Below are 17,911 nucleotides of genomic sequence, written 5' to 3'. Positions count from 1 at the left end.
AGTTCAATTCAGGGAAGGTGGTGATCCACAGAATGGTCAGTATTCAAGCAAGGTCAAGGCCAGAATCAGGCAAGACCTGATAGTGCATTTAACGAATCAGAACGCTACTATGGAACTAAGCTCTTGCAGCTGAATTCAGTGTGGTGCAATCACTTCACTGCAGCTACCTGCCCAGCTGCTCTGAGGTATATATACGTATAATAATTGAGCAAGCAGCGGAGGACTTGGTATGACATCTCATAGTCTAAAATCAGCTTCAGTCACCAATTTGTGAAATGTATGAAGATATAGTTTAACACCTTTATCCTAAAGGGACAATTCCCAAATTATTATGCTTTAACAGCTACATTAAATATTGATAGATTTTTGACACTAAAGATTGACACTACTATGGTGTCATGCTCCGGCCCTTAAAAACCACTTACCTCTCCGGTGCCTGTCCAGAATAGCACAGAGGTCTGCTTACGCTGCACATCGTCCCGGCTGGTGCTGAGGTCTGTCTGTGCTGCCCCTGCCTCGTCTGCTCAGCGTCCTGTCACTGAGAGCGGAGATGGCTCTCCACAGCCCCTTGCTCACAGTAAGGGCGCAGCCATGTTGGACTCTGTCACCTGATGCTCTTTCTCCACTCAGAATGCTGCTCCCAGACCAGCTGATCGCAGCATCCAATTCCTGGGGATACTCCCCTATAAATTCCATTTCCTGACTGGCGTCTGTTGCCAGTACAACATCACTTCTTTCACAGCTCTGTGCTGAGCACCCAGGTACTCTGTATCTCTACGGTCCCAGTCCATTATATCCAGTTCCTAAATCAATTAAGTTCTTCATTTCTTCAACATCGGTCCCAATCGATCAAGTTCATCAATTCATCAACATCGGATTCAAATCCATCAAGTTCTTTAATTCATCAACATTGGTCTCAAACAGATCCAGCTCTTAATCTAACATCATCAGTCCCAATCCCATTCTGCCAATTCCTTCAGTATTATATATCCAGTCCCATTCCAACTTGCTGTTCAATAAATACATTCTATTCCTGTCCTCGCCTTTGGGCCAATCATCCACTGCCATATCTCTACCTCCTCACATCAATACATGAGGAAGTCCTGGCTCAAGCCACCTATGTTCCTTTACGCCTCTCAAATCTCCTCTTCAGTCTCCATGCCTGTTCCAACCCAAACCAACCCTCAGGCGTGACACATGGTCATCAGCGAGTAACTGCTATCTGCTATGCTCTTGGCGATGATAGACATGCAAGTTATTGGTCAGTTTAATATTGTTGAAGGCTTAGGAGAATATTTTACAAACTCCAGCTACATGCCCCAAAAATAAGCATTCATGATTGCCACATATTGCGTCGATTTGGAGTGCTTTATTTGGTCAATGTATCAACGATTAGATGCCAGGACACAGGGCTCCGATAACAGTCCAATGCCAGCAAATGGTAAAGAGTAAAGTAATTGACCGGCTTCGCATGTGCAGCGCAAAGCAGTTGTGATGCCCATCAGGTTCGGCAACACCAGGGAGGGATCACAAGATCCTTCTCTGGCTGGGCTGTACCATACAGGTAAGCAGAGATTATTTCATTAAAGCATAAATTTAACAATGTTAAAAACAGATATATTACTATCTCCCACATTTAACAAAAAAATTGCAGCATACCACAATCCCCATATGTTGCAATAGTGCAATTTAACAGGCTCCAAAAACCAAACGTATGCTGCAAATTTTTGCTAAATGCGGGAGATATCTGTGATATATCTGTAAATAAAGTAGAACCTGCTGTTTTTGCATCATATACTGTATGGGGCGAAATGGCTTAATAAATAGGCCCCATAGTCCACTACTCTATGGGATACCTTAATTGTAGTCCCTCCAGGAATGGCTCATCACAAGGTTACACTGAACATTATGTTGCTGCGGAACCTCAACACCGCACAACTCTGTAACCGAAGCTGACTGTCTGATAATGTAGGCCAATATACTTAAAGGCTGTGCCAAAGGGCTTCATGCCACACATACACTCATCCCCAGCGAGTATTCCTTTTAGTTCAAGCAGCTTGATTCCCCATCAAGCCAGGTTTTATCATGGTTTGTCCTTCTGCATATCTGTACCCTTTAGCTCTCTTCGCTCCTACCTTTAAATGAGACCCTATGTATTTTATTTTACAAAATATTAATAGGAAGAAAAAAGTGACTAATCTTAATTTATATTTCACCTGAAAAATCCTGTATACAAGGAAACTGACACAGACCTGTCTGCAATGCAGTCTATGGTGCTGGGGGGCTGCCAGAATGTTGTTAAATATGATACTGCCGCAACTGCTCTCAGTGGTCCCACTATGACCTGGCGTGCCCATCCCAACTGGTACAAAATGCATAGTGAGCACCTATGCATACTTCCCAGCCGGGGCAGATTTTACCTATGGGCTGCAGCCCAACACAGTAAAATCTGCTACCCAGGGCCAGCCAGAGCCTATTTTTTTCTTAAGCGAATACAGATTTTGGCTCCCCTTGGTGGTGTGTGTGTATATGTATATGTGTGTATATATATATATATATATATATATATATATATATATAACACCAAGACATTAGGAGGGGTATTCAATATGAAAGATTAACTTCCCTGGCGAAGTTAACGTTTCATATCAGAGTTTTTTTCTGCGTAAAGGTATGGTGCGCGCTCCCGCTTATCCCCATATTCAATATCAAATTAACGAAAACGGGAAACTCCGAAGTTGGATTTGCGTAAAGTTACGAATTTTTCCTTAAAATAATTGTAAGACCCCCTAAAGTTGTAAAAACATGGGGGAACACTATGGGTACCCCCGTTTTAGCCTTTAATTGAAAGTCGGGGCTTTAAATAGCCGCAGCAGGTGTTTTTTTCCTGACATTGAAGAAGTGATGCAGAAGAGCACTTAGGTTATTTTTTTCGTTTTTTTAAGTGGTCCCATCAAATTTGGGGTACATGAAAATGGGTACTAGCATATTTTGATGTCCCTAAAGTAAGTTTTTAAAAATTCTGCATTTGTGCACCTGCCGCTATAATTCTATTCTAGAAAACACCTGCCGCATACATGCAGAATAGCCCTGAACCTATTTGCCTATTGTTTAACAATTTTTTCCCATTTTTTTTTTTGCACCCCAATTTTTAAATTAATTTTTTGGGGTGTCCCTATTTTTTTTTTAAACTTTTTTTGACACAGTTCTTTTTTAAATGTCAATCTCAGGGGTGCAGGCTATTTTTTTTAAGCCTGCACCCCTAAACCCCAATTCTGCACTTTTTTTCGACACCTATTCAATGTTGAAAAGTTATCACCGTTTTTTATCAAAGACTTTTCAAAACTGCGATAAATTGAATATGGTGTAAAACTAAAACCAGTGATATTAACGCAAAAAAGTTAAAAAGTGCGATATTAACGCAAAAAACGATGTTATCGCACCCATATTGAATACCCCTATATGTGCTAAGTGGGCAGGCCAACACAGTGTGATTTTAAAGGAAGTATATAAGTGGTCCAGTGCGCTCTTCAACAATAAGCTTATGTTAATATTTATGTTAATATTTGACTATTGGTAATCTATACCCTAGTGCTGCCTCAAATACCTGTGGCTTTCCTGTACCACTTGCTTGAAATAGATAATAGAGATCGTATAGGGCGCAAAATAGAGTAAAGATAATGGTGTGTAAAAAGGGATAACAAATAATTTATTGATGGTTACATGTATGTTAAAAGATGATCCTGGCAGGACAAGGATTAAAACAAAAAAATTAATATGAACGTTGATTATAATGGTGATATTCTATTATTCCTAATTAGATCAGGATTTTAAATCCTGTTATGTCTCTGCCTAGAAGCAAGTGTTTGTGTGCAAACACAGATCCCACAGCTGCTTGTGCGCATGCAGAGTCTGCCAGATCCAATGCCCAGGCGCTGGGAATGTGACCGCTGCTTGTGCGTCGGTCCCGGAGCCTGGTAGCTGTATGCGAAAAATCTGAATAGATCTCGCCACTACACACACTGCTACACAGGCTGCAGGCAGCTTGTTTTCACATTCGGGGAACTGAACGCTATCTCAGGATGGCGTACAGTTTCACTATCAAATTCTGAAAAAAAAAACATTTTTCGGAATTTGATGAATCACACAATTTCAATTACTTAATTTCCACACTCATACTCATCAGACCAGTTTGGTAACAAAGAGATATAAGTGATATCTCCTTTGTTACAGCCTTGTTAAATAGCAAGAACACTACAAATTGAGAAAAATACATGCAAAGATTGTAAAAAGGGCTGATTTAGTGATGATGAATAGAGATCCCTTAGTAAAATATTTTTTTCATTAGTTGTGATCACCTCTCACTTGTTCTCACTGACAACAGGATGGACGAGGCAGCAATTTGGTTGTGGCTCAACGATAATTACATGTGTTAAAACCTGAAGAAGTGCTATGGCATGTGATGCAACAAGGATTTTCATGTCGGTAATATATCCTGCTAAATCCATAAGAGACCTGAACCTGGCCTCTCTATCAAATCTATACAGAATGTACCTAACAGTAATTGCTGTGCTAGTTACAATAAGATCCATTTTGCACTCTATCTATTAGTGCTGAAAATGTGCCTCTTGTACAAAGGCAATCTGGGAAACAAAATTAAAATACATAAATAAATTTGTAGCATTACTCACAGGGGTATATTTACTAAAGTGCGGGTTTTTAGAAGTGGAGCTGTTGCCCATAGCAACCAATCAACTTCTACTTAACATTTATCTGGCACCTTCTAAAAGATAATAGCTAGAATCTGATTGACTTGTCAGATAAAGAGCGCTAGTTGGCAAGAATAATATGACAATTTATTAACATAATATATATAGATACACATATATGTGCAACATAATTACATAAAAATCATATAATACATGAAATGAAGACACACACACAATAAAAAAGAAATTAAAATCAATTTGGTAAAAAATGGTTGGCTTAAATACAGGTTGAGTCTCCCATATCCGAAAATCCAAAAACCGGAATATTTCAGGGCATCTGTGACGTCATGACGTCACTAGTATAGTGGCCAATGAATAGCGGCGTGGGCGTGGTCCACATTCCAGGCCACCCCCCGCAGCACCCGCCGGACCCCCAGTGGCAGCCGCCGGACCCTTCTGCGTCACCCGCCGGTACCCTCATGACACCCGCTGCACCCTTTCACCTTACCCGCCGGACCCTTCCGCCTCACTCGCCGGACCCCTCACGACACCTGCTCCACCCGCTGGACCATCGCAACATCCACAGCACCCGCGCGACACCTTCCGGACCCACCTGCAGCACACACCAGGCCTCCCGCTGTGCTCCCACTCAGGTATTCCGAAAACCGTAATAATCCAAAATCCGAAATGCTCCTGGTCCCGAGCATTTCGGATATGGGAGACTCAACCTGTATAGCAATCGCCAGAAGAAATTCACCCCTGCAGTGGGGTGTCTCTTACATAAAAAATGGTTTGGTTATTTAAATAGCCATATCTGCTCCAGCTCCACACAGCACAGATCAAATTGTGGAAACAAGAAATCCGTCCTTTCCTCTCATACAAGAGGGATTTTAGTATATGTCAACTCAGTTTTTAAGCACATGTATTTGTTTCCACTTAGAGCATATTGCCCCCATAATTTATATAAGACAGTTCTTACGGCAGTATATATTTTGATCTTTATAGTGTTGTAACGGAGGGCAATCTGTTTTAATACGAATAGCAGGGTTCGTCTATCAGCATATTGAGCCACAGTCAGTTCTCCCCCGCTAGTGCAGAGTATTGTTGCCTACCGCCGGCCGGCTGGTGTGAGGGATGATTTTTTCTTTCTGTAACAGATGATCCACGGTCATTGAATGCCAAAGTGTGGATAGTTGTTCCTCAAGCTGTGTATCCTTCACAGACACTGCTATGTTCAGATCGCTGCTGGCAGCTGGAGCAAAATAAACCAAATTGGTGTATTGAAGGGGAAACCCTTACGCGTTTCTCCGCTATAATGGATGGCGGTTTCGTCAGAGGGTAGGTTTCCGTCTGATCCTGTGGACACTTTTAAACTTAAGTCATCCAATAGAGGACTCATAATAATTAGATCGCATCAGGATCACCTGTATGGGTGTGTCGCAATCTTCCTTAGTTACTGATTCAATGAACAGTTATTCCATGAAAACTCTTATGTCACAAAACATTGTTGTGTATTCACAATAACATTTATATAATGTATATACGACATACCATCATCTTCCTAAGATCCATAAATCATTAATAGCACCACCTGGACGTCCCATTATATCGGGCATAGGGTCTTTGACCACTAATCTGTCAGAATTTGTGGATTCCTTTCTTCAAATATATGTTACCTTTCTGAAATCCTATATTAGGGACACTAACCAGTTCTTGAATAGGATAAATAATATCAAGTGGTGTGATGACTATTTATTAGTCACCTGTGATGTTGAGTCACTATACACCAACATCCCACACCAGGGTGGTATATAGGCAACAAAATTCTATTTACAACAAGACCCTAATATAGGACAAATGAGACGTGATTTTATTTTGGACTCAATGGGTTTTATTTTATCACATAATTATTTTTTATTTGATAAACATTTTTAATTACAGACACATGGTACTGCCATGGGCACCAAGTTTGCCCTGAGTTTTGCTAATCTATATATGGGACGCTTTGAAGACCTTATGATTTGAGATGGTCCATTTGGGGCAAACTTGGTGTACTATGGCAGGTACATAGATGACTTATTTTTTGTTTGGAAGGGTGATGGGAGATCTGTTAGTGAATTTATTTGCCACTTGAACATGAATTCTTTTGGTCTCAAGCTCACAAGCACATTCAGTAGTTCAAGAATCAACTTCCTGGATATTGCTCTATTAGTGGAAGAAGGGTCCATTAAGACAAGTACCTACCAAAAAGAGGTTGATACCAACAGCTTTCTAAACTTCTCTAGTTGTCATTTACCCAGATGGAAGGAGAATATCCCTAGAGGGCAATATATAAGATTTAAGAGGAACTGTTCTGATCCTGCCATATATAAACTGCAGGCAGATGAATTGACAACAGCCTTTGAAAACCAGGGGTACCCGACGGATCTATTGAATAAATGCAGGAGAGAAGTGGATCTAATTAATAGACGGACTCTCCTTGCAAGTAAAGTTGTGACTGATAAAGAAAGGGATAGAGATAGTCCTATCTTGCCCTTTGTGACAGAGTATCACATCTGCAGCAATAAGATCCAAAAAATTGTTTCTACTAATTTTTCTCTATTAAAACTACATACAGTATTATCACCCTATTTGGAACCACAAGCAAAAATTGTATTTAAGAAGACATCCAATCTTAAAAACAAGTTATCTCCCAGTTTTTTTTAGCCAGCAAAGATTAACTCAAACACGAGTAAAGATAAAGGTACAATAACAAATAAAATGTGGTTACCTACTCGTTTGAAAGGTTGTTATAAATGTGGAAGAAATAAATGCATTATTTGTGAATATATCAGCCACAAAACACATTCTATTTTTTCCTATTCCTTAAAACAAGAATTTAACATTGATCATCTTATTAATTGTTCATCCAACTATGTCATTTATATGATAACATGCAAGTGCGGCCTACAGTATGTATGTCGGACCACGCGTAGTATGAACACTAATTTCTTAGAACATAGGAGGAACGTCATCAAAGGCGTAAAGACACATAGTCTCTCTAGACATGTTTGGAATGAACATAATGGTAATGTAAAGATGCTGACGATTACCAGCATTGAACATATCCCTGGTACGAGTAGAGGAGGTGATAGATACAGCATATTATGTAAACGGGAAGCTTATTGGATCTTTGCCCTGGGGACACTTTTTCCCCAAGGGTTGAATGACAACATAGAACTTAATTGTTTTGGATAGTTTCCAAATATTATCAATCAGGAGGTTCCAGTTGCAATTCCTAATAGAGGTCTAGTAACGCTCTACATACGAATGTTCTCTGTGTAGGATACTATAGAATTTCGATACATCACTCTATCTCTAGGTAGGTTGCTGTAGCTGCATGTAACAAATTGATATGTGAAGATTATATTGTAATCATTAATAACCGCGGTACCTGGATCTATAGGGATGTATGCAGTAACAACATTCCTGTCTCTTTCTTTATCATTGCACTGATGAGTAGTGGAATTCATCTCAAATCATTTAGATGTTCTATTTTTATCTTTATCTGATTGATCAATATTGTAATAGTTCCAGTATTTTACTCCGTATTTTCATATTTTTTCATTAATGGTAGTTTACTGTATTTAGAGACTATATGTTATAATAGAATTGAGTACATAGATAAATTGATGCATTATTCCCATATAAACATCTAATAGTATTTTGAGATGTTAGTGCATCGAATCTGAGTTGTTAGGATGGTAGAAAGATGCCCTGCGTCTGAGCTAGCAGAACAAAGGAACATAGTCCTTTTTAATTTATGTTTTGCTTACTCTTAGTTTACTTTTATGTTGACCACATTGATATGTTTCTAGAAATTTGTTTTAACAAAGAGATTATCAAAGAGAAGAATAACATAAACTAAGTCATTAAATTGTTTCCATATATGAAATTACAAAATTGTTCTGTTGAGACCAGGAATCGAACCTGGGTTGTCTCAGTGCTAATCGGATGCTCTGTCTCCGTGCTAAATGTAAGCTGTGCTTACTGAATAAGTAAGTACAGTCCTTTTAACATATGCCTCATGTATTTTTAAATATAACTATTTTTGATGCTGACTAATCTGATATTAATGCTGAATATCGTATATACATTATATAAATGTTATTGTGAATACACAACAATGTTTTGTGACATAAGAACTTTCATGGAATAACTGTTCATTGAATCAGTAACTAAGGAAGATTGCGACAAACCCATACAGGTGATCCTGATGCGATCTAATTATTATGAGTCCTCTATTGGATGACTTAAGTTTAAAAGTGTCCACAGGATCAGACGGAAACCTACCCTCTGACGAAACCGCCATCCATTATAGCGGAGAAACGCGTAAGGGTTTCCCCTTCAATACACCAATTTGGTTTCTTTTGCTCCAGCTGCCAGCAGCGATCTGAACATAGCAGTGTCTGTGAAGGATACACAGCTTGAGGAACAACTATCCACACTTTGGCATTCAATGACCATGGATCATCTGTTACAGAAAGAAAAAATCATCCCCCACACCAGCCGGCTGGCGGTAAGCAACAATACTCTGCACGAGCGGGGGAGAACTGACTGTGGCTCGATATGCTGATAGACGAACCCTGCTATTCGTATTAAAACAGATTGCCCTCCGTTACAACACTATAAAGATCAAAATATATACTGCCGTAAGAACTGACTTATATAAATTACGGGGGCAATATGCTCTAAGTGGAAACAAATACATGTGCTTAAAAACTGAGTTGACATATACTAAAATCCCTCTTGTATGAGAGGAAAGGACGGATTTCTTGTTTCCACAATTTGATCTGTGCTGTGTGGAGCTGGAGCAGATATGGCTATTTAAATAACCAAACCATTTTTTATGTAAAATTCACCCCACATTTCTTCTGGCGATTGCTATATTTAAGCCAACCATTTTTTACCAGATTGATTTTAATTTCTTTTTTATTGTGTGTGAGTCTTCATTTCATGTATTATATGATTTTTATGTAATTATGTTGCACATATATGTGTATCTATATATATATTATGTTAATAAATTGTCATATTATTCTTGCCAACTAGCGCTCTTTGTCTGACAAGTCGATAGTAGCTGATACTAGCAACTATTATTAGTGCTATATATTGTATGAATTGACGCCATATTCAGACTTTTTTTTATTTTTTATTAGGTGGGAATCACAGATATATTTCCTATTAGGAGCAGCTATCATATATTATTCTGCGTTTATTTCATATTGTCAGCTATCATTATTGATTGTGAGCGCCTGAAAGTTATATGATTTGTATAACTACAAATCATATTAGTTTTTCTAGAATCTGATTGGTTGCTATGGGCAACATAAACATGCACTTTAGTAAATATACCCAACACTCCTATAACTAACCCTGAGAAAGTGACATATAACCGTCATTCCCATTACATTTGTTGTCATTTTCTGGGATTGCATTTACTGTATAATAACTATAGAAATAATTCAGGAAAAGCGTGTTGAATTACATTGGGCCAGTCCTTACCTATATAATGTAGAGATGAGTGGTTCGGTTTTCCTGATATACAAACCCACAGGAACTTAGGAGTTCCGAGTCGTTCGAGTCCTAGTTCAGAATCACTCTGGGGTTCCGTGAGAAACTGAGTGCCAGTTCGGCTCAGCTGTTCGGAACTTAGATTTAAAAACCGAACTCGGGTTTTGGATTGCATGTAAACAGGTCCAAATTACAGTACATGATTTAACTGTTTTTCTCAATTTTATTCTCAAATTTTCTTGATTTTTTTTAGGAATCCAAAACCAAACCGAATCTGAATCCAAACACCTGAGGTTGATTTTACCAAAACCAAAACGCACATCTCTAATATAATGCATGCATAACTAAAACATATTGAATCCAATATGGTACAATGTGAAAGAGTGATCTCTTATAAATAAAAGTAATATTTGCCAAGTTAGACAAATTGCAAAAATGGTGCAAATTAGGTCATGGATAGGTTAAATATATTTTAAACCTTTTATACTATATTGGCGATTTTAACTACATAGTAGAAACACTAAACATTACTTTCAAAAACAACTGCTTTTTAATCTAAATAGTTTTGATTAAATATTTTGTTAATTTCACACTACTTAAATATTCATCATCACTTAATTTTCACCTACGTTTTGTAGAAATTAAGTGCCAGGGTTATTCATCGTTCTTGTAATGCAGAAGATATAACTGATATCTCCTGGTTACAATTGTCCCCCAATAATATGGGCATGTGGAATTTATGAAAAAAAAAGTTTTTTCGGAACTTGACGCCACTCTGAGATGGCGTACAGCATCTGATAAAGAACCCTCCCTGATGTGTCCTCTTACCTTTCTGATGCTCCCTCCTGGCTTCCCGAGCTCTCCTCCAGTGAGCCGGGACGGGAGAGGACACAGCAGCGGTGGCGGGGGACTGGCGCTGTGGGGGCTGCAGCTCTGCGGCGGAAGGTGGACACCATCAGCGGGGTTGGCCGGGGGTGAGTCTGTCTTCAAGACAGACTGCGAAGAAACAGTGAAGCAGGAGAAATGTCCCATTTTTCTGAAAAGTAGTCTCCGCAAAAGAGGCAGATTTTTTTCGGAAGTGATAATTAAGTATTGGAGGCATGATGAATTCGCAGCAAGTTCAATCCTTTCAGGGGATACTTTTCCCTTCATGAATAGGCCCCTAAGTTTTTCTAGCAAAATTCCTTTGTTGGCTTCTTTGAATGTTGTAACAGTTATTCAATTTTATCACATTATATATACTGTATATGAAATAGATATATACAGTATGTCTTGTAATTTGATACGGTACTTTAGGCATATTTTGGCTATTGCAAAGTTGAATGTAAGCCTGTTTGCAGGATGTATCTTGTGAAAATTCACACTGTACATCAGTGGTTCCCAAACTCTGTCCTAAAGGCATTCTAACAGTCCAGGTTTTCCATCTACCCATGCCGGAGCACAGGGTCAGGGGCAGAACTATGGGAGACAATGGAGGCGCCTGCTGCCGGGCTCCAGCTCTGAAGGGGCACCTCCTCCTTTGTCCACAACATATTCACCCCACTTAGGGCTGTAACTATGTACCCGGAGTGTACCGTCACGGCTGCCCAATACATGGCACCCCTACCCGGCACCTGAGAAGCCACCATACACTAGTGGAGAGCTCCATGTCAGACCATTAGCTGCTGCCTTCGTCTATCTATAGCCTGTGAGCATGCAAATTGCTACATTACAGTGTCAGCGGCTGCGACCGGGGGGCACCAAATTATAACTTGCCCTCGGGCGTCTGGGATGAACCTATGACACTGCACAGGGTTAGGGTGCTTTGAGGATCGAGTTTGGGAATCTCTGCTATACATGATCAAAATCTGAGAGTACAATAGTATGGGCGATGCAGACATTTTTACGCGTTTCGACTGCATCTACTCTTACACCTGAAGAGCCGTAACTGGATTGTATTGTGCCATTCTCATCTAAAGAAAATTCATATAGAGCTGGACATAAGTAAAATATGCTTGTTTGTAGATGTAGACTTGCCATAATATCCATTCAATTTGGGACATAGATGAATTACACAGGTTCTGTGGTTGTCAAAATTCAAGCCTGGATTCCACCTGGTCAGCCACAGAACCTGTGTAACTGATAGGTGTCCTGGATCTAAAGGATATTATGGCAAGCCTATGTACAGGTAGATGTATCTTTTGCACCTACAGTAATATAGGGTAAGTGCCAGCTGCACTCGCACATGTGGTTGCATCTTGTGTAACTCGGCACACTCATAACATTATGTGGGTTTTTCATGCACGCTTCTTATGAGCAAAGTACAGATGTGCCCACGCTCATCTTTTTATGCCACTGCGTCGTGCTGCATCATGTGTACCACAAGTCATGCACCCGCAAATGGGCGCACGTGTCTTGTTCGATCCCGCGATCCATAGGATTGCATGGTGCAATTGCTGCCGTGGCCTGGCATACTGTGGCATACTCGTGCGCAGCAAATCATATGGCGTGATGCCTGTCCACGTTTGACACATGGGCGGCAAGGATGAGCATGGACACATCTGTATGTCCGACTTGCAAGTCTGCATCAGACCATTCATGTTTTGTCTAATGCAGTTAATGCTTTATTGATATTATATTGTAGTCTTAGACCATGTCAGCTATGCAGAATGAATAAGAAATGCCAAACTGTCCTGATGGTTTTGTACATAAGATATTCCATGGACATTTGAGTGTTAACTCTTACTGTAATTCATGTGACCAGTATTTCTGGGAATGACATTTTGATAAGCAGGTGGAACTGGAAAGATTCCTGCTGAGTGAGGCCTTGTCTGGAAGTCCTGTCTCACACATTTATGTTGTTAGAACTGGGTCCCCACTGTGCTTTACAGATCTCAGAGCCACAGACAAGAGTGTTATAGGTTTCATAACCATAGTATTCAATAGACTGCAACAGGACATTGACAAGTGAAGGAAAAATTGTACTGAAAGTTGTATGAAGCATGGCGTTCAATGAGTTTGGTATAAAAGATCTACATGAAAAAGATAGACAATGTCTCTAGATAGACCCCACATGGTAGACAGTCAATAGGTCAACAGGGACAAAAGGTTGACACACAAAAGGTCTACATGTATGAGGATAGGCAGGTACAAAATGTCTACATGGTCAAAAGGTCGACACATTTTTATTTTTTTTCTATCCCTAATCTTCACCCTAACCCTAACCCTCCCCTTGGTGCCTAACCCTAACCCTCTGTCCTGGTGCCTAACCCTCACCATCGGGGTAAGTGCTTAACCCTAAGCATCTCTCCTAGTTCCTAAACCTAACCATCCTTCCGAGTGCCTAATCTTAACCGTTGGGGTAAGTGCCTAACCTTAACCGCCCCTCCTAGAGCCTATCCCTAACCCTCCAGTAAGTGCGTAATCCTAACTCTCTGTTCTGGTGCCTAACCCTCACTGTCAGAGTAAGTGCCTAACCCTAACCATCCTTCCGAGTGCCTAATCCTAACCGTTGGGGTAAGTGGCTAACCTTAACCGCCCCTCCTAGTGCCTATCCCTAACCCTCCAGTAAGTGCCTAATCCTAACCCTAAAAAACCATGTGTCGACCATTTCAGTGCCAAAATGTAACCCTTTCAACCTTTTGTACCTGTCTATTTTCATCCATGTCAACCTTTTGTTCCGGTTGATCTATTGACTGTCTACCATATGGTGTCTATCTAGACACTGTCAACTTTTTTAATGTAGATCTATTGAAGGAACCCACGTTCAATACCTTGCCTCAATGCAAGGCGTCTTAATGGTTTCATGTCATAGGAACTTTCCTATGATACCTTCTGGTTTATCTGCCTAGCGGGTCTGGGTCTTCGATTTTGATTCCAACCCTGTGTGTTGAATATGTGGAGTTTTATGTTCACACAGTGCCTGCTGTGTTTGTTCAGTGTGTTTGGATGTCCTTCTATGGTCACTGAACAGGAAGATCAGACAGGACACGATTACAGAAGTTAGACATTTTTGTATTTGCATCTGTATTTGTGGTAAATGTGACTTGTATTAATTATTAAAACTGTCCAGACATATGAACAGTTTTAGGGCTGTAATATTAAAGGCATGCACAGGGTCTCAGTGGTGGTGCTGTGGCTACCTCGTTGCACCTGTATTTGGCTTGCAGGGAGCCTGGAACAGCACTTTGTAGTCAAGAGAGGCACTGAGCTTCTTCCTGTTTCCATCAGCCCCTCCCCCTAGTCGTCAGTCACAATGTCACCTGTGTGGTTGTGGTAAGTGTTTGCAGTAGCGCACGCAGGGGAGTTTCTGAGTACCCAGAAAACCCCCCCCCTGAAGCTAGAGAGCAGGCACTCTTCTTATTAAGCCCCACCCCCTAGTAACAAAATACAGCAATTTGTAGGTCAATCAGGAAGAGGCGGAGCCAATATGTCACAATTCCATTAGAATTGCGTCATTTGGCTCCGCCCCCTCCCGATTGACCCACAAATTACTGCATTTTACCACTAGGGGGAGGGGCCTAATGACAAGGTACCAGCCTGCCAGGTCCCATCCCCATCAGGTCTACAGCTCGCAATTGCTGCAAGGTACCGTAAGTGTGCAGTGTGTGTGTGTAATGTATCTGTGAGATATGTGTGTGTATAAGGTATGTGTGTGTATGTATGTATGTATGTATATATATATATATATAAACCCCCTGTAAAAAGTCTGCGGTTGCCCCTGGTTTGTAGTGATCCCCTGGCAGTGGGTGTATGGGGGTTAGGGCAATAGTGCATGCACATTGGGGGTGGACTGGGCTGAGTGTAACAAGTAAAGGAAGGGTTCCTGCAGTACATACATGGGGGATGGAGTGTAAGTTTGCCTGACACACATGCACAGTGAAGGGTGAGTGTGCCCAATAGTGGGGGGCAATGGTGTGCCCAGTGGGAGTGGGAAGTAAGTGTGTCCAGTGCGAGGGGTTAAGTCTGCTCAGTAAAGGGCAGTTAAGTTTGTTCAGTGTATGTGGATCCACGCTACAACTTTGCCAAGTATTAAAGTACTTGTCTCTATTGTGTATAATTTGTGTATTATAACTTTACCATTTACTAGTATCATAGTCAAGCCATATCTCCTAATTCAGGGCCATAGGGAGAGTGGTGCGGCCATTGCGGTCTCACAGGGTGGGATGCCCTGGGGGCAGTACCAGCTGTACTCACCCTATGCAGCAACCAGCGCCATACTCCGGCTCACAGCTCTCCCACAGTGCTGTAGGATACTCTGAGCAGTAGACTAGTGCTCTGGAGAAGGCGTCCCCGCCATGGGGCTGGTGCGGCACAGGGCACAGCGCCACCCTGTTATGGTGCTGTCCTAGTGTAAACCACGCATATATAATAATATTTTATCCTAGCATTTTTCTGTCGCATTTATCAATATTCTCTCCTGGCATAAAATAGGCACATATGCTATGCTGGCAGAACTGGGCACACTCTGAGATGCATCCAGCTCTGCAAGCTGCATCTATCTTTCTGCACAATTTACACCTGCGTTTTTGAGCCTAAATGCACCATTCCCTCTACATAAGCCCTACTATATGTAAACCCATTTTAGTGGCACTCTCCCAACTTCCTATTATGTTGACATTAACAAATGATTTCTCATTAAAAATCTTCAATGGCTATTTAGATGCTCAGCTCTTGAATAGAACCCTCTGCACTTCTGTTTAGGTCTATATCCATATGTGCCACACATTGTGACCCTTTCTTGTACAGTTTGCAGATTAGTCTCAAGTCTATAAATAAAATCAAAACAATTTCAACTTTGACGGGGGGAACCCGATCCATTCATTGGCGCAATAGAGTGCACCCGGTTGCTGCATTATGTTTCTGATGAATCCTTGCACTGCAAAAGGCAGCTTCGCTCCATCTGGATTTCCATAGCAACCTAAACATGTGAAATTGGTTCCCCTAGTGTTTATTCTGCCAGAAGCTACTCTAAGCATACAGTATATTTCCTACAATAAGGTACGGGGAGGCCCATCATTGATATAAACTCAGACACTTCTCTGTTCCAACGATACAACATATCTACATTGTTTTGCTAATATAAATGATTTTAGTGAAGCCCTGAAGCAATACATCAGGCCAGAACAGCATGCACACCACAGCAGGTCACTTGTAGTATCATTGTTGAGAAACACCATTCCTCTTTCCTGCGTCCACTTCAGGGATGTCAGACACGATTCAATGCTGGGCATAATGTCATGTGGATGCTATTGACGCCAATCAAAATTAATACTAGATTAGGGGAAATTGTAGGAGAGATTTTAGTGCATAGCGCACAATTTGTGCCATACGTGATATAAAAGCATGGTGCAGTCTAAATGTAAACACAAAATAAAAAATAAATTAAGTAACAAGATGTCATATGGAGCATAGTCGGGTATTGTAGATTTAATAAATAGTGTTTTAACTTAAGTAACTACTGTAGCTGATAAACTATTCATGGGATTCAAAAAAGCAAAACATGGATATGACAAGACATTAGTAAATACAAAAATAAGGTTAAACAATTTTTATTATTCAATAAATGTGTTTTTAAATATACATATAAAAAACCTGCATGAATACATGACATACTTTTCCGTAACTGGCAAAATCACTTTACGTGCCCAACTCATGAGATTATTATTACACATATATCATGAATCGGAAGCAGGCAAACGATTGCTGAATTAAAATCACATATGCAGCAGAAATTGTAAATGCACTTAATGGTTGACTTACCTTTATGTTGATCAAATACAGAGGAGTTGCTGAAATCCATGTTTTCCTGTCTATATGGGGAAAGACGGCGTAAATGTCATCAGCCAGGATTCCAATTGACGGATCCGGTGTTTTAAGGTAATAAATACATGTGATTATAGCATAGTCTTTCTATGTGACATTACAGAATTATCTTTATGGATGCTGATGGGTGCCTGGGATAAATAACATCATTATGTTATTCCCATCTAGTTGAGATGCTTTTTAAATGAGAGTCACTCATTGCTAGTTAATGGCAGACCTTATTTGTGGATGTCTATGGTGTTCTGTCGGGTGAATCATATCTTTTGTTATAGCTGGTACAGAGGCAATGCAGCTCTCCAGCATAAGAAGCAGGAATGCTGCTATAAGCAAATAGAGATCTCAATGGGTGAATGATTGCCGTATCCACAGAGGCTTGCACTGAGCATGTGCAGGATATCTGTGCAGCACTGGTTGTAATGTACACACAGCACTCACTACAGAGTTCGAGAAGGAAACAAAAGACAAAGCTGATTTATTAAAGAACAAAATGCCACTGTGTATAAAACTTACCATAGGCTTTTCTATTTTGCATATGATTTTTAAATCATTATTATCTCCTGTTAGATTAGGGATATAAATGTAAGAATTCCGTGCATTGTAAAATCTGGTGAATTCAATAGACCAAAACATCAGGAATAAAATAAAACTAGCAGTTATTGAATTTGGACAGAGCCTGTAACAGTTTCCAGTAGACGGGGGAAGGTCGTGCTTTAATTCTGCCAGGTCTTTACTGCGGAATGTTTTGGGGATTGATACAGAATTTGACCTGCGCTAATTTGTATAGTGGAGAATAAGTAAAATCGCTCATGCCCAAAAAACAGGCCTGATGCACGTGTGCCCATGCG

The 17,911-nt window shown here is 40.4% G+C and overlaps 1 protein-coding gene across 2 annotated transcripts in view; it reads right to left on the bottom strand.

Annotated features, from left to right (window-relative positions):
* The window catches only part of ANKRD55 (ankyrin repeat domain 55), a 133,791-nt gene extending 116,422 nt beyond the window's left edge, over positions 1-17,369 (bottom strand). Inside the window, exons 1-2 of one of the 2 annotated variants that reach the window (XM_088469473.1) lie at positions 17,284-17,369; positions 17,004-17,053 (exon numbers count right to left, since the gene is read on the bottom strand). In XM_088469473.1, coding sequence (XP_088325599.1) covers positions 17,004-17,053; positions 17,284-17,369 — 136 coding nt within the window. The other variant, XM_088469467.1, reaches the window with a different exon arrangement.
* Between the last annotated feature and the right edge of the window lie 542 nt (positions 17,370-17,911).

Source organism: Taudactylus pleione, unplaced genomic scaffold (genome assembly GCF_031769625.1).
Source record: "Taudactylus pleione unplaced genomic scaffold, aTauple2 ptg000092l, whole genome shotgun sequence".
In the NCBI taxonomy this organism is placed as follows: Eukaryota; Metazoa; Chordata; class Amphibia; order Anura; family Myobatrachidae; genus Taudactylus; species Taudactylus pleione.
The sequence above is the reverse complement of the archived record's forward strand: the minus strand, read 5'-3'. Positions and strand labels throughout refer to the sequence as shown.